This window comes from Rana temporaria, chromosome 8, assembly GCF_905171775.1.
Source record: "Rana temporaria chromosome 8, aRanTem1.1, whole genome shotgun sequence".
NCBI lineage: Eukaryota > Metazoa > Chordata > Amphibia > Anura > Ranidae > Rana > Rana temporaria.
In genome coordinates, this window is record NC_053496.1 from 140,613,911 (window position 1) to 140,632,282 (window position 18,372).

The following is an 18,372-nucleotide window of genomic DNA, read 5'->3' on the forward strand; positions in this document are numbered from 1 at the left end:
TATTTTTTTTTGTCATTATTCAATCACTTGGGACAAAAAAAAAATATTCAATGGACTCAACATGCCTCTCAGCAGTTTCCTTGGGGTGTCTACTTTTCAAAATGGGGTCATTTGGGGGGGGGGGTTTGTACTGCCCTGACATTTTAGCACCTCAAGAAATGAGATAGGCAGTCATAAAATAAAAGCTGTGTAAATTCCAGAAAATGTACCCTAGTTTGTAGACGCTATAATTTTTGCAAAAACCAATAAATATACGCTTATTGTGATTTTTTTTACTAAAGACATGTGGCTGAATACATTTTGGTCTAAATGTTTGACTAAATTTAGTTTATTCGATATTTTTTACTTTTTGTTATAAGAAAAATCATTGTTTTTCAAAATTTACGGTCTTTTTCCGTTTATATCGCAAAAAATAAAAATCGCAGAGGCAATCAAATACCATTAAAAGAAAGCTCTATTTGTGGAAAGAAAAGGACGCAAGTTTCGTTTCGGTACAACATTGCATGACCGTGCAATTACCAGTTAAATCAGCGCCGTGCCAAATTGTAAAAACACCTTGAGTCTTTTAGCAGCATATTGGTCCGGTCCTTAAGTGGTTAATAACGAAAAATCCGCTTGGCACTACAAGTGCACTAGGAGAACCTAGGAGACAGCTAAAAGAAACACAAGCAGTAAATCAAATTCAAGATTATTTCAGATCCAAAAAATTATTGATTTAAAAGAATAATCATAAATTTGCTGGTATATCAATGGCCCCCTACCTATAAAATATTCTAGATATTTTAGCCAGACTTCACGGGCGCTTTGGGGGGGGCAAGCCAGGATGGCCAGCTTCCAGTGCTGTCAGAGTATTTTGTTAATGAATTCCGGCCTCAGGCCCAACTGAGGCCACATAGTTTGGAGCATTTCTCTGTAAAAAGTTATGAAGTACGCAGCATGATAGCACAATGTGATTGAGTTTATATTCCGCCATGTTTATTGATGTGAGGAATAGGCAGAACCGGCTGGTCATTATCCCAACGGCATTCTCCACCACTCTTCTGGCTCTGGCCAGCCAGTAGTTAAAAACCCTCTGCTCAAGTGGTAGAGGGACTGGAAGCATTGCAGTATGCGAAATCCAACAGGCGGTTTCCCACATATGTCCTCATGCAAAAGGTCTGGAACAAGATCAGGATGATGCAAGGCGTGACAGGGTTCACAAAATATAGCCCCATATGGGACAACCAACACTACCGAGAGATAGCTAAGATACCGTACGGATCGAGATGGAAACGGCATGGCATATTCGCTATGTCACACATAGTAAGGGCGGGCAGGTTGAGACCTTTTGCAGAACTCAGGGCGGACTTTCAACTCCCTGCGTCCATGCACTTTTATTACCTACAACTTAAACATGCATTTGATGCTCAGCAGGAGGATGACATATGGGCATTGAATGTGGCTCCGGTATTTAATTACTTATTAGACGTGTCCACAGGGACAGGGTTTTATATCCAACTGCTACGCTATGCTGCTAAACCTCTTCCTACCGGGTGCCCCGCACAAGGCGGTGGCGCTGTGGGAACGGGATGTGGGTGCGTTTGAGGATGAGCAGTGGGAAGAGGCCTTGCAGGCGATTCCCGCCTGCTCCCTGAACGTGGCACATAGACTATCACAACTTTACATCCTCTTACGGGTACACTATACGCTGGCCCGGCTGGCGCGGATGGGACTGGGGGTGGACCCCTGCTGTACTAGGTGCTGCAGAGACCATGGTGACCTCATTCATCTTCTGTGGCGATGCCCGAAGCTCCATTTATACTGGTCAGGGGTGGTGGATTCGATTAATAAGGCCTTTCAGGCTCAAGTCCCTTTGGATCCCAAGGTGTGTCTTCTGGGGATCACGGAGGGTCTCCTGGTAGAGGATATCCCTAGACAGGCTATAGGCAGAGCTCTGTTCCAGGCCCGCCTGATGATACTAAGACACTGGAAGGATACTGAACCGCCAACAGTGCAGGAATGGATTACACAAATGGGGGTCACTCTTAGATTGGAGAAGGTAGTGTATCAGAAACGAGGGTCGAGCAGTAAATATGAAAAGTTATGGGCTAAGTGGTTGGATGTTCCTGGGTTGGCCCCAATAGACTTGGTTTATGACAGGTTATTTTAAGGCCTCTGCCAGCTGGATAGGGGACGTCCTTACGGGCCTCGGAAGGGGTAGGGAAGGAATTGCTTCCAGGAAATTTTACAAGGTGTTGGGGATCTGACTGTAATACAATGTTTTGTTTTTATGTGTACTCTCCCATGTGATTTTCAAATAAGCTCTGGAGAATGTAAACTGTATTAATTTTATACATGCTCAATAAAAAACCTTTGTTTGAGGAAAAAAAAAAAAACCCTCTGCTCCGGGGTGAGGCTCCTCATGGGGAATGGCCTGGTGTTTACCCAGCCCAAACGCTTCATCAGCAACAAAGACAAATGGCAATTCAGCCACATTATCTTCAGCAGGTGGCAATTCCAAGCCACCATTCTGGAGCCGTCTGTAAAACTCTGTCTGAGCGAAGACTCCACCATCCGATATCCGGCCATTCTTCCCCATTATCCACATACGAGAACTCATATATCGCCGACATCATCGCCATCATCACAATGCTATGAAACCCCCTATAGTTGTAATAGTATGACCCCGAGTCGATAGGTGGGATGATGGAGCTGACAAAATACATTGTTAAGTGACTAGGCTAGGTGTGTATGGGCCCAGGATAGCATGCTGGAGAGGTTAGTGAAGGCAAATATGCAAGTAGGCCAATTGAGCGATAGTGATTTATGGGGAAATTCGTCATCAAACACTGAAAGTAATGACAGCGACAATTCTGCAACTGAGCAAATTTCAGTGTTTTTGATTTGATTATATTATTGAATCATTTTTATTCTTATTATTATATTATTATTTGTTATAATTATTTATAATTATTTATTATATTATAATTTATGATTTTTTGTTTCAAACTTCTACTAGACTCTTGTTTGGACAGATTTAGACATATTTAAGTGAGTTATTCCTAAGAATTACAGGCCTACAATATAAAACACCAAATTTCCATGAAAAACAATTATACCGCTTTCAGCACCAAAAATCTGAAAGAATCATTCCGCTAGGGAGGTTAATATAGTCCTTCTGCAGGAATTGTGTGATGGCAGAACAGGTCTCTGGAATAATAATCCCCAGAGCATGGGGGGAGATACCTGTCGAGAACTTGATGTCCTGCAGACTTCTTCCTGTCTCCAAGTATCGCAACTTGGGAGTGATGGCTTGCCGCATGCAGGTGTCCTACTTCGTAATATAAGGGCACAGCAAAGCCAACAAACAGTGAAAAACGGGGTCCGTCATCTGGAGATTATTGCTGAAAACAGTCGGCTGGTCAGAACAAAGTAACAGAACGCACTGAAAAACAGAAAGGCCTGAGAAGAACGAGCTGAAAATCAGAAACGAGTGGACAAGAACGCACTGAAAACCAGATACGAGCTGACTACATGCACTGAAAACAGATACAAACCCACAAGCACGAACTGAAGAGCAGTAACGGTCTGAAAAGCACAAAGGCTGAAAAGCACGAATCATCTCTCACCAAACTTCTACTAACACGGCATTAGCAGAAAGTGCCATTGTACGTGTTGCACGTCACCGCGTTCTTGGCGGTCAGAATTTCCTACAACATTTGTGTGACCGTGTGTATACAACCCAAGTTTGAGCCAAAAACCTGTCAGAAAAAAATCCACGGTTTCGTGTGTACTAGGCATAAGTACATACAAAGTAATATTAAACTTGTATGACCCATCAACTCTTAAAAGCACTTTTACCTGTAAATCAGAAGTATTATCAAATAAGAGGTATAAATGCAAAGTAACTAATGATAATAAGCACAATGAAATTGTTGATAACAGTAATGATAATGTGTACAAATGCTATGGCTATAGAAGCATAAAATGGTAACTGTATTCCAACAGCAATGCTAATGACTTATTGTCTTGTTAAGTACTTATTATGTTCACCAAGTGCTTCATTAAACAGTGGGAGATGAGCTGAAGGTGTGAAGTGGCCATGGTGTGAAAGTGAGGCTTATTTCCTTCATTAACCTACATTTGCAAATATCCAAATTATTCAATAAACAATGGAATTAAGTCCTACTTGTTTGCTGCAGCATAATCCTTTCACTAAATAATCAATTATGCTTCACAGTTCTGCAGTTAAAGAACCACACCTATCACAAGTCAAATAGGAACCTTTTGTATTGAGACAAAGCCGTTGTCCAAGGTTAACCGATGAAGCTGACTGATGGCCCGTCGTGCCTACACACCATCGGTTAAAAAAACGATCGTGTCAGAACGCGGTGACATAAAACACAACGACGTGCTGAAAAAAACGAAATTCAGTGCTTCCAAGCATGCGTCGACTTGATTCTGAGCATGCATGGATTTTTAACCGATGGTTGTGCCTACTAACAATTGTTTTTTCCCATCGGTTTAGGAATCCATAGGTTAAATTTAAAGCAAGTTGGCTTTTTTTTAAACCTATGGTTAAATAACCTATGGGGCCCACACACGATTGGTTTGGACCGATGAAAACGGTCCATCAGACCGTTGTCCTCTGGTTAACCTATCGTGTGTACGAGGCCTAACACTGTCTTTGATTAGTGAAAACTGAATATGTCTTTCAATACTTATACAATACATACAAACTATTGCAATGAGCTCCAATGTTACTGTTTAAAAACTGACTTCAAAAAAAATTATTTTGTTTTGGATAGGATAAGTGTGAGTTAATAAATGCTGTGTGTGTCCCTTTTTGAGAGATTTCCTCTTAAGCCTGGTACACACTACAGTTTTTTTCATGATACCCTGTGGGTTGCACGGAAAAAAAGTCTGGCTTCAGTCGGGAGCTGCTGTACTAACCATGTAAGGTTAGTCCATCGATCTCCCCCGCTGAGCTGTTGTGTTCTGATAGGGGCATGGCCCCCCATCAGAACATTCTGATCAGCACTCTCTGCCATTGGCTGAGTGTGCTGATCAGGAGTCCGTCAGCTGCTGGTTTTCAAGCATGCACATCCGACAGAAGCCGGCTGAAGGGCCGGCTTCTGTCAGACAGTAGAAATGAAAGAAATGGTTGCACACCACAGTAATGATCCAAGATCCTTCTGTCAGACAGACCGACATACACATGCACAGAATGTTGTCTGGTAATGTTTGTACTTGCAAATGTCTCCCGACATTCTGCCTGTGTGTACAGGGCTTTACTCTCAGCTAGGACAGGAAATTAAAGGGTAAGGAAACGTTTCCACATAGTTGTTTTACGATCTGATTCCTGTGCAGACCAAAAAAAGGGTCCTGCACCATTTTGGTGCAAATGCGATGCAAATTCAGACATACAATATGTATGGCTGAATTTGCATCGCACAGACATCGTATGTGATTTGCGATGTCTAACGACCAGTGTGAACCCAACTTTAAAGTGTGTTCATCACCATCATCTAATAACATAAAACAAAACATGTGTTGTGCTGCTCATAAGAAAATTTAGAAAAAAACATAGTGTGTCACTATAGGTATAACAAACCCCCCAAAAAATATATTTGCATAAATAAAGTGTAAGTCAGTCAACATTCGAAAAGTCCACGCATAGTGCACATAAATTCCCCTGGGAGGATCCTGGTGATGTTAGAGCCAGCATACCGGAAGTGTGTTTCACTGTGTGTTTATTTTCCTAAGTCACTGTTCCATATACAATGCAAGTTTAACCTATTTATATAATTACTGCAGTGGCACAACAGATTTTAAAGAGACAGACACCTTGTGTGAGCAGAGGAAGGGAGAGGGGGATCCAGGACCGCCAGGCCTTTGTTATCATTCCCAGGAAGTGGGGGAAGCATATACTGATTTTAATTTATAGATCAACAATTTATAGATAAACACCTGAAGGTGAGGGCCCATCTGTAATCATGAGTGTGGTGAATGCACATTGATCAATCACAGCACTGTGATAGTGGGTTCACTTACCAGCAAGAGAACATATTGTTGAAAAACAAACATTTATAAGATTGGATTGGGAGTGTTTTCTGGGGACTTTATTAGCACTATGAATGGACTTTTATGAAGGTTAACTGATTTACACTTGATTTATGCAATTATATTATATTATGTTACACCTCATCCTAATTGAATATATGATGTATGGTGGGACATGTTTTGTACTGTAGAGGCACAAAGTACACAACATTGAATACAAATGATTAATTTTATTACAACAAATAAGTTAAAATATGGACAAGTTCAAAGAAATCACATAATACAGAAAATGCCTAGAGGGTAAAGGTTAATGCTATCAAAACCACCAAGACCCATTCCTGGTATGAATGGAGCGTCCAATGGATCAGCAATCAGTATCCAATCAGGTTGGGGTACATAAGCGTAGTGAGATACCGCGCTACATGTTGCGTGCAGAGGTGCTTCCTCAGGAGTTTTAGGCAAATATTCAGCTTATGGTGTACAGTGGCCCACAATATACGGCTATGTAGGCTAGATAAAATATCAAATAGGCAAGGCGGGCAGCGCGGAGCATGCAGAACGTCATCCAATGTGTCCAAAGAGGAGGGACAGAAGGCTTGTTCATAGCAGGTATTTTCTTATCAGAAAATCAGTATAAATCAACATTAGCTGAATAGTCTCCAATTTTAACATTCTGTTAGTATAACATCTCTTGATACAAAAAAGTAAGGATCATAAACATCCTTAGTGGCTGCATAATGTTACCATCAACAGAGCTCCACACATCATAGCCGCCAAAGTAATCCACCATTAATTGACTTTGGTGGCTATGTGGTGCGGAGCGCTGTTGATGGTAACATTATGCAGCCACTAAGGAGTGTTAGGGCTCTTTCAAATGGGACGGATCCGTGATGATCCGCCCCGTGAATCTCTGCTTGCTCAGCGGGGATCGCTCCGCTGAGCCGGCGGATGACAGGGCGGTCCCCGCACACTGTGCAGTGACTGCCCTGTCAGATCTCTGCTCTCTCCTATGGGGGGATCGGATGAACATGGACCGACTGTCCGTGTTCACACAATCCGATCCGCAGACGGATGGAAAAATAGGGTTTTCCTCTGTCTGCAGAAGCGGAGGATTGTGGACCCGGATGAGATCGGGTGTCAGCGGATCATAGGGATCAATGTATGTCCCTTTTTCATCCGTAAGTGGATAGATCAAAAAGCCGACATATGGTCTGCCCGTGTGAAAGAGCCCTTATGATCCTTACTTTTTTATATCAAGGGATTTGATACCAAAAGAATGTTAAAGTTGGAGACTGTTCAGCTATTATTGTTATATACTGATTTTCTGATAAGAAAATACCTGCTATGAACAAGCCTTCTCTCTCTCCTCTTTGGACACCCTGGATGACCTGCCACATGCTCTGCGCTGCCCGCCTTGTCTAGTTGATGTTTTATCTAGCCTACATAGCTGTATACGCTGGGCCACTACACACCGTAAGCTAAATATTTGCCTAAAGCTCCTGAGGAAGTACTTCTGCATGCAACATGTACGCTTACGTACACACTTATGTACACCAAGCCCGATTGGAAACTGATTGCTGTTTCATTGGATGTTCCATTCATACCAGGAACTGGTCTTGATGGTTTTGACAGTGTTACCCTTTACCCTCAGGATTTTTATTTGTATTATGTGATTTCTTTTAACATGCCCATATTTTAACTAATTTGTTAAAATAAAGTCAATCATTTTTATTCAATTCTGTGTACTTTGTGCCTATAAAGTCTATAACATTGCCCACCATACAGCCTCTATATTTTCTTATCAGCAGCACAACATATTTTTTGTTTTGTATTTGTTTGTTTTTTCATGACGCAGTTGGTCATTGGAGGCAAACACAGTTTGTCTAGTCTGGTAGACCTAGTAAATCAACTCTTATGAATGCTATTTATGGTACAAAACTTCTCATCAAAATGAATGAAATAGATTTTCCATAGTATAGATCTAGAAAATATTTATATTCTATGCATAGATATGAGCAAGAATATTGCAAACAGGACATTTAACTGGTTGTGGTTTACAGTTTTCTTTAGGCTTCATGGACACTGGACTACATTTACAGTGGCTGCAATTTTGCTGCATTTTGCACTTTTCAGTGGCCGGCGGTCAAAAGATTTCTATCTTCTGCGTTCAGGAGAGGGAGGTTGAAGCTCACCAAAACACAGCAGCTCCTAAACTCTGCTAAAGGCCTATGTGTACATTGACACATAGGCTTATATGGAGTTGCGTTTAGGAGCTTTGGCAAACAAACACCAAAAGCTCCTGAACTCAAGTTTAGGAGCTGCCAATGTAGGTTAGTGTAAAAAAATAAATAGTAATTTATGGTTCTCATAATTACAAATTCAAAAAAGCTGTAAAATTAACCAAAATAATTCATATAATACAGGGCAATTAAAAGTAACAGTAACAACCAATGAGCTGTTGAGGTTTACTTTAATAAGGCAGGTGAGAGATTTATTGTGATGGGTTTCTATAATTTACCAAAGTTGCCTCTTTGCCTTATTGGATAAGTGGTTTAAATAACTGATCAGATAGGGCTACAATCTAAGACTGATTAGCAAATGCCAATGTAGCTGAACTTTAGGACAATGGTTCTTAGTTACACTACTAATTGGGAGTAAGTGTCAATAGAATAAAATGTTCTCAGAAAGATCCAAAAGGGGCTCTTACCGTGATACTCCCTTTTTATGAATGCTAAATAGTTACTGTACCTTACTGTATGTCTAATGATAAATTTGCCAATTAGCCACATAAAAGGGGGTTTACTAAAACTGGAGAGTGCAAAATCTAGTGCAGCGCTGCATAGAAACAAATCTGCTTCCAGGTTTTATTTTCAAAACTTATTTTAACAAGTTGAAGTTAGAAGCCAATTGGCTACTGTGCACAGTTGCACCAGATTATGTGGGCGCCAGTTTTAGTAAATCCCCTCTATGCCGTGAATGTGGAATTATTCCATAATAACTGGACATCTCTTCATTGAAGGAAAGCTAATGCTAATTTGTTCATCGTATTTGATTTCCTTAAGGCCTCGTACAGACGACCGGACAGTCCGCTGAAAACGGTCCGCCGGACCGTTTTCAGTGGACATGTCCGGTCGGAGATTTCTGTATGATGGTTGTACACACCATCATACAGAAATCCGCGCGTAAACAATACGCGGGGACGTGGCCGCGCCGTCGCCGCGACAATGACGCGGCGACGTGGGCGGCCCTGGAAGTTCAAAGCTTCCACGCATGCGTCGAATCACTTCGACGAATGCGAGGGATGGCGGCCGGTCGGACATGTACGGTGAGTCTGTACAGACAACCGAACATGTCCTACGGACAGGCTTCCAGCGGACATGTTTCTTAGCATGCTAAGAAACATTTGTCCTCTGGAAAAAGTCCGCTCGGCCGGGAATCAGGTCCGGTCGGCTGTACACACGACCAAACATGTCTGCTGAAACTGGTCAGCGGACCAGTTTCAGCAGACATGTTCGGTCGTCTGTACGAGGCCTAAGAACAAAATTTGCTAGATCTTTGTACCCCGTGCCCAAATAGAAATATTGTATTGTTCTCTTTTGCTAATGAATATCATTCATTGATACATTATTTTTTTCCCCATAATACACTATTTTAACTTCAAGGAACCAAGACATAACGATGCCCCACAAAGTGTTTACATTGGTTAAATTATATGTTTTACAAATACAATTTTTTAGTTGACATCCTTGGGGCATACAGTATGTATACAATAAAAATACAATATTTTTTCTAAATTTTAAACTGATTTTATGTTACAACTGTTTTAAAAGCATCTATAGATTTCTGTGTATTGTACATATCATTATAGATTAGCACAGTACAGTCAATTCCTGAAACCTTCTTAACCCAATAGATTGTTCTTGTGCCTCTTTGTATTGAATTGACCTCCTATTGATTTCCAAGAACACCTCCGGTGTAACATACTAGCTTCTGAATACTCTTGTGTAATACACTCCTGAACTGTCAAAAGTAATGGAGCATTTTTTATATATTTTTTATATATAAAGAGAATAGGTTTGGGACTTTAAATGAGGCATATGAAAAACATACACCTCCATCCCTGTTGTTGGGTAGAAGAAAGGGGGGTTTTGAGACTTTGAATGAGATGCGTTTTAAGCAATAAGTATAAATAAAGTTGTTTACATAATAACCAGGCTCAAACTTACCACCCAAACAGCAAACCAAATTCAACTGTCTAACTGTGTGCATTAAAAACAGAGGATTGGTTGCAAGCATTTGCAAATACATGGTCAAGCTGCAGGCCTCGCCAAGGCTCTCTGTGTACTGCAGTCCTAACTAAACTTTTAGGGCCAGATTCATAAAGACTTACGACGGGCGTATCAGTAGATACGCCGTCGTAAGTCCGAATCCGCGCCGTCGCAACTTTAAGCGCATGCTCAAAATGAGATACGCTTAAATGTTGCTAAGATACGACCGGCATAAGTCTCCTACGCCGTCGTATCTTAACTGCATATTTACGCTGGCCGCTAGGGGCGTGTACGCTGATTTACGCCTAGAATATGTAAATCAGCTAGGTACGCCCGGCCGTTGCAGTAAAGATACGCCGTTTACGTAAGGGGTTTTCAGGCGTAAAGATAAACCACCAAAAAGATGGCGCAGCCAATGTTAAGTATGGACGTCGGAACCGCGTAAAATTTTTTAAATTTTACGTTGTTTGCGTAACTCGTCCGTGAATGGGGCTGGCTGTAATTTACGTTCACGTCGTATGCGCCATTCGTTAGAAACGTCAAATACGTGGGGTCACTAGTATTTTGCATAGAGCACGCCCCCAACCAGCCTATTTTGAATTAGGCGGGCTTACGCCGGCCCAGTTACACTGCGCCGCCGTAAGTTACAGCGCAACTTCTTTGTGAATACAGCTGCTCTAACTTACGGCGGCGTAGTGTATCTGAGATACGCTACGCCCGCCGAAATCTATCTGAATCTAGCCCTTAAAGTCTCCTCAATAGAGGCACATAAATGCTGATGAGTAGATAGAGGGCATGGTTATTATGTAAACAACTTTATTTCTACTTATTTTTTTTATATAAAACCTGTAAATGTATTTTATTCCTCATAGTGACGGTTAAATGCAAGCTGCTTTTCTAATTAAAACATAACTTGAATCATTCCAGTGAATTAATATATTCAGATTATATAATGGATAACATAAACAACTTATCAATGACAATGATATACAGTCACTTGACAACAGCTTTTAACTGTTTTGACTGCTCAGGAGCTGATAAGTTTAGGTAACACAATTTCTTCACATCAAAATCTATATTGCATTTCCTGTTAGTAATGTAATGATCTGGGTGTTTATGGGGGAATGAGACAGCAATCATTGGAGCCAGACTTATACTTCCAGCCAACTTCCGTAAGTCAACTGTCTTTTGTGGTCTCCTCCTTTCTTAACCCAGTTATCTGACCAGCTTGATAAGCCACACAAGACAGGCCTAAACTGGCAGAAGAAAGGCTAAAAGAGACAGTTTACCAACGTTGTGCTTGACTTGAACTTTAGGTTCAGGATGAACATGAGTTCAAACCAAACCCAGCATATTCACAGTTAAAGTGATTGTAAAGTATTGTTTTAAAAAAACGAAAAAAACAAACAAACATATCATTCACTGTGCAGCTCTTTTGCACAGAGTGGCTCCAAACACCGACTTCTGGGGTCCTCTGGAGGCTCTCGTGGCTCCTCCTCACTTCAGATAACCCCCTAGGAGAAGCACTCTCCCGGGGGGTTACCTTACGTGCATGCTCCCAAGTCCAGCATTCTGCATTTATAGACACGAATGCTGGACTCAGCCCGCCCCCAAGCTCCCCCGTAATTGACCGTAGTGGGAGCCAATGGCTGCACTACTATCGATCTATCCAATCAAGACATGAGACACCAGCTATAGATGCTGTGCTTGTTCCCGAACAGAGAATAACAGCATCCAGGTAAGTAAAACGTGGGGGGCTGCAGCACTAAAAAAGGTTTTTCACCATAATGCATAGAATGCATTAAGGTGAAAATCCATGAGGATTTACAACCCCTTTAAACTAATGGTTTAACAAATAGTCAGATTTGACCAGTTCCCCTGCCTATCCAAACTTAAAGCGTTTGTTACCCCAGCATTTCATATTCCTGATATGTGCCTGCTGTAACATGCTTCCGTTGTGTGAAATCCCTGGTATTCCTGCCAGTCCCTTTGCTTTTCTATTAACACTGACCACACTAAGCAGAAGAACACACCATGGTCAGTTCTCTAGTTGTGCTGGAAACTCAGTATGCTCTCCTCCAATTATCAGACTTGTCCTGACACCCCCCCTGCACAGCCATACACATGGAATTTCAGTGTACTGCTGCTTCTACTTCCCCAGCTTTTATGCAGCTGACAACAGAGGGTATGTGATCAAAGGGGGGAAAAAGGTATTTATAATTATTTTTTTATATCTATACACAAATGTTTTGCCTTTCATTTCTATTTTAATTTGAATGGGTTGTTTTACAAAGTAGGGTTTACAATCACTTCAACCTCCCTGGCGGTAAGATTATGTCAGATTTTTGAATCTCTAAGCCAGGGATCTTCAAACTACGGCCCTCCAGCTGTTGTGGAACTACAAGTCCCATGAGGCATTGTAACACACTGATATTCACAGACATGACTAGGCACGATGGGAATTGTAGTTCCTTAACAACTGGAGGGCCGTAGTTTGAGGACCCCTGCTCTAAGCGGTAGATTGTCTTGCATATAAATTTGGCATTTTATATTGTAGGCCTGTAATTCTTAGGAATAACTCACTTAAATCTGTCCAAACAAAATTCTAGTAGACATCCCGAGTATGATAAAGTTTGAAATATTAAATCATAAATTATAATATAATAAATAACTATAAATAATTATACAAAATAATAAAATAATAATAATAAATTTGATTTCCCCGCAAATCAATATCTCTCAATTTTGCAAGTGTTCTAATATACTATCACTGTTTTCTAGCTGGTCAAAAACAGCTTTTGACGTAAAGGGACACTTTTTGGATGCCATGGACATTCTCAAGTTTCCAGGCAGAAAGAACAGTATATATAATATAAAAGTGCAGGAAGGGCACTTGACAAAGCACTAGGGGCAAAAGGGAGGTGAAATGATTTGATACAGTAATGTAATCTATAAGATTAAAGTGTACTGTATGTGTTATATTTTTCATACTTTTTGAATTTGCCCCTGGCTCCGCCCCCATATGTCGCACCGCTCACAGAGAACAGAGCCCGGAACACAGAAAATCAGTTGGCGGATCCGACGGAGGACACATCGGGGGGACATTGCAGGATCCTGGGGACAAGGTAAGTTATAGCTCGGGGTTACCACTATTGGTAATGAAAATTAACCCCGAGCCACACTTGGGATTACTGTCAGGGAGGTTAAGGTTGATGCAGCCAGAAGTAAATTGTTTAGTGGATGCTGCCACTAAATTACAGCTTTCTTCTCACATTTCAACTTGTAAACAAGTTGGCGGTATTTCAGAGTGGCATCATTGACCAAATATGATCATAACCATATTTGGTCAATGATATCACCCAGCATTCCCAGCCAGTTTGTTGACATCCATCTGCTGTCCGGGGACTTTCATTTGTGACAGGATTGGAATATTGATGGGCAGCAGTGTTGTTGCGGCAGATCATTGTGTTGTTGGATCATCAGGGTGTCACTGGACAATGTGATTGACTTTGAATCTATATTGGTGAAAATGACTGATTTTACGGTTGTTGTTTGAATAAAGGATGTTTCTATGATGTCTGTTTTTATTTACTTTTTTAATTTACTTGAGTACTATTCACCCCTTACTCATTCACACTGTGAGGTGGGGGGGGGGGGGTGACAACCCCCTTCACAGACTCCCACATCCACCATAGTGATGAGGTAATTTTAGAGGTATTATTTAAAATCAACAATGAAATAAAAAACAAAAACCAGATGTAAACATAATTGGGATAAAAAATTGTTTTATGATACAAAAAAAAATATTAAATTCAATGAGAAGAATATCCTCTGTCATTATTCTGTGGCTTTATGGTGCTATTAGCATGTTAAATACAATGTTTGTAGTTGTGTCATAAATTTGCAATGTTACGCAAACCATAAATACATGAAATACATTTTTGCCCAGCAAACTGATTACATTCCCCATTTTTTGTAGCATTCTGTGTTATTCAAAAGTTATATCCATTTGGCAATTAGTCGAATTTCATATTACAGTCAAAAAGCTTACACATCAGTACTCTTCATATAGGATTGAAAGGTCTATTGAAAGCTATTACTATGTATGGAGAAACTCAGTGGCACTTAGAAATAATATTGAGAGTTCTGGTAAGTGAAAGCACTTAACCATTTCCCTCCGTGACAGAGATGGCAACCTTTGGCCCCAAGCATGCTGTTTTAGAGGAAAACTACAGTTTTCTCTAAGAAGAAGGATATTTTCCATCTTAATGGTTAGTAGAATATTTGCTGACCCTGAATTCCAATAAGTAATTTTGTTTTCAGAGAAGAAAACTCAATAATTTTAACAATGAGGCCATCTTTTTGATCGTTTCATGTGGGATGTATCATCAGAAGATGCATTGTTTGGATACCAGCCGTTTAGTAACTATTTCCCAAAATAATGACTCTTGGTGCAGTTGTTGGTTAATTCTGTAACTTAGCTGTATTGCGAATGTATTCTATATTTATAAATTGTACCCTTTATATGAGTTGTATGCTTTTCCATATTTCTGATTTGTGTTCCTTATCTTGTAGCAATTTATCAGAACATTATGTGATTGAGTGTGTCTAATAAACATATGCTGAAAATAAATGTTAAGGCAACTCTATTAAATTCTTTTAAACAGCTGAATTAATATATCCCAGAAAACATGAATTAATCATATGTTAGGGAAGTAAAACACATTTTGTGGTTATAGGGTACTAAGTTTTTATCCTCCTTTTACTGTCTTTTTATATTTTATTTTCCAATAGGGTGTCCTGGTTCAGTTGACAATGTAAATGCACGCCACACTTTTTACATATTTACTTGTGCCACTACCGTGTTTCCCCGAAAATAAGCCTGGGTCTTATATTAATTTTGGCAACAAAAGACAGTAGTGTCTCGCTCCCTCCCTGCCTGTCAGGAATCCCCTGTGTAAAAGTGCTTGTAGAATATTGGATCGTGTAGAAAAAGGAATTTACCCCACGGGGCTTTGGACAGCAAAGGTATAAAAGTGTAACAAATGTAATATAATAAAACATGGTTTATTTTATGGTTGTCAATAACATACATTTTAAATGCAATAACAATTAAAAGAAAACCCTTTACGGATCTGGTGATACAATACATATTCCACAATATTGGACAAATGTATACAACATTGCTTTATGCTGTGTGATGTGCGTTCCCCGACGCGTTTCGACCTCTAAGTGGTCTCTTCAGGGGGATGGTTGATTCTACAAAAATATACATAACATAAATTTGCGATCAAAAAAGTATAAATATAAATCACATAAATTGACCCAAGAATAAGGTTTACCGTTAACGAATGAAGTGGGTTTTGTAATGACCAGAGATGTGAAGAGCCGTTAGAAAATCCGAAGGGAGCGCCACCCACAACCCCATGGGGGAGAGAGGGAAACCAAAACAGACCCCAGGGGGGTTGCAAGGAGCCGCACAGTGGACGCCCTCCGAGGATCAGGGGAGCCGGTGCCTGCAGAGTGCCCCCAATGGGTTAGCCCTGTGTAATTGAAGAGAATTAGAAATATTAAATCATAGCATATTGTGCTAAAGTGTAGGATTATCTGTGGGTAAGGCATGTATATAAAAAAGAGAGGGACTGGCAGCAGGTTTGTAATCTTATCTGAGAAAAAAAAAAAAAAAAACATTTTTTCCTTTTTTCTTCTTTATTGAATTAGATCTACTCATTGATGACCCGAGGGGGTAACTAGTCAATGAATAATGGTCAGGAATTGATGTGTATATTAAGGTACTTAATATAAAAATAGTATAGGAGTGCTCCATTGGCAGACAAAAGTGATTAAGAGACTTTATTAGTCTGGTAAAGAGTGCGTGTCCATGGGTGGGGATGTGTGAGACACATTACAATGTGTATGTTATGTGGACCATCAAAGAATATGTGGATACATATGGTGATAGTAAAAATGTTGGAAATATATGAAAAAAAAAAAAAAAAAAATAGAATATTGGAATCCACTCCTTTACACAATGCAAAACTGCTGCATGCTAAGCTGTAGTGCCATACACCTGCTTACAGTGCCTGTGACCCGCACAATTTACTCGGCAAGAAAGCTATGCCAGCAGTTTTCTTGCTGGTTCTTGCTGAGAAAACCTTGTGTGTGTAGGAGGCTTTAGTCTTGCCAAGAAACTTCCCAAAAATATTCCTCCTCTTCCCTTTACCTAATAACCTCAGTTATTTAAAAAAATGGAACTAACTGGACCAAATATTTACCTAAATCAATGAGCTGTCACGAACAGAGCCTTCCTAACTTTCTTGTCTTGAGTTGTATTGTAACTGTATTATCTCCTTTTATTTTGTAGAGCTCTGCTGCAAAATATGTGTCACAGTGTGAAGTAATCTAAGGGCACATAGCGAAAAGCATATGACATGATCCACTCTTTATTATAAATGAGTACTTAAGGGCACTTTTTTATTCACACCCGTCTCCGCACCAAAATTCCCCCACTTTTTGCTAATGCTCCTAGTTCCAAAAAACAACTCACCAATAGAGCTCTATGTTTTCTGTTCATTTGCCTCATGAAATGCAACTTCATGAAACATTAGGTCATGATTCTAATGGACTAAGGTGCCATGCATGTAATTCCAAAATTAAGATTTTATTTTACATTTTTACATTTACAGTTTAAGCGCATTATCATTGACTTTTTTTTATTGCCTTATTTTATTGATAACTTTGAAATATCTTGCTGTTTGGCTGAAGTTTACTATTTGCAGTTATTTACATGAATCACAGATTACTATTGATTATTTGTTATAATTATGAAATTAGGATGAAACATGATTTACTATTGAATGTTTGTTAATATCCATATTTTAAGATTTGTATTAGACAAAATACAAAGCGGTGTGAAGATAAATTACTATGGAATTACAGGATTTACTGAAATTAAGAGTGGGCACTTGGTGACAAATTGTTCTCAGACCATTAACATAACATACAAGTAACAATACAATCACACTGTGATTGTTCACACTTATTGAGTTACTGATGATTGTTTTCTTATGTTTCTTTCCCCTCCCTTCTGAGAAATTTGCAATTCATGGGTGTGAAATGAGAGGGTGGGGGTTATACTGTGTATAGGCAATGAGATTTGATTTAGGGTATCATTTTAATTTCAGAATAGGTCTGAAGACCATAGCTGTAGCTGTGCAGGAAGCCTGTTATTCATATAATATTATACAAATTGGAAGGACTCGTTTTCTAAACGATGAATGAAGATTTTTTGGAATAACTATTAGGGCAGATTATCCATCTGTGGAACAACAGTATTCACCATTTAGTTGCAGAATAGCAATTCAATGCAATTCAAGATGAACCTTGCTTTGGTCATCTTTGTCATTCTGTCCTTTAGTGACTCAACATCTCCTTTTCACTTGGGTTTGGGGAGAAAACAACACCTGGAAAGTTATGTGCCGATATCTGACGCCATCCAGAAACTGCAGAAAGTGTTTGCTTTTGGTGAGCTGCCACATAATATTACATCATCCAAAAAACCTCCTCATTTCATGCTAGAACTATACAGTCAAGTGGCTGAACCTGATGGAAGCACCAAGGCACCTGGACTCCTGGAAGGCAATGTGGTGAGAAGCTTTGAAAACAAAGGTGAGGATTGGAAAGAAACAATGAGAGAATAGTGGTAATTATTACAGTCTCCAGTTTGTGCTAATGCATTAATGTACAAGTTCAGTTTTATATCTCTTATCTTAATATTTTGAAAGTAACTAAATTAATGCATGCATAGGCTGTGTACCTAGGTAGATAAATCCTAAGACTTGCATGCTTTATAGTAGTTATTTTGCATTAGCATACATATGGTAAACACATTTGTCATCCCTGTATTGTATGGTCATATCACACATACACATATCATTTTTGTTTAGCTTTTATTGTTGTCACATTATGAAAGGCAAAAGAAGGCAAATGCAAATTATGTTAAAACAGAAATTAAGTGAACATGATATGTGTGTATGTGAAATACGTGTGCATGCCCAGTGTA

General features: G+C 39.7%; 1 protein-coding gene and 1 long non-coding RNA gene across 2 annotated transcripts in view; one reads left to right on the plus strand and one right to left on the minus strand.

Annotated features, from left to right (window-relative positions):
• Positions 1-15,361: 15,361 nt before the first annotated feature.
• On the minus strand, positions 15,362-15,962 carry LOC120910714. Its single transcript, XR_005741548.1, has 2 exons — positions 15,653-15,962; positions 15,362-15,569 (listed from the first exon to the last, which is right to left on the minus strand). It is a non-coding gene; the product is annotated as an uncharacterized LOC120910714 (long non-coding RNA).
• A 1,651-nt stretch (positions 15,963-17,613) lies between these two features.
• LOC120909121 (bone morphogenetic protein 2-B-like) overlaps positions 17,614-18,372 on the plus strand; it is a 67,035-nt gene continuing 66,276 nt past the window's right edge. The window contains exon 1 of the mRNA XM_040320782.1: positions 17,614-17,978. Coding sequence (XP_040176716.1) covers positions 17,675-17,978 — 304 coding nt within the window. The 5' untranslated portion in view covers positions 17,614-17,674. The remainder of the gene's footprint in view (positions 17,979-18,372) is intronic.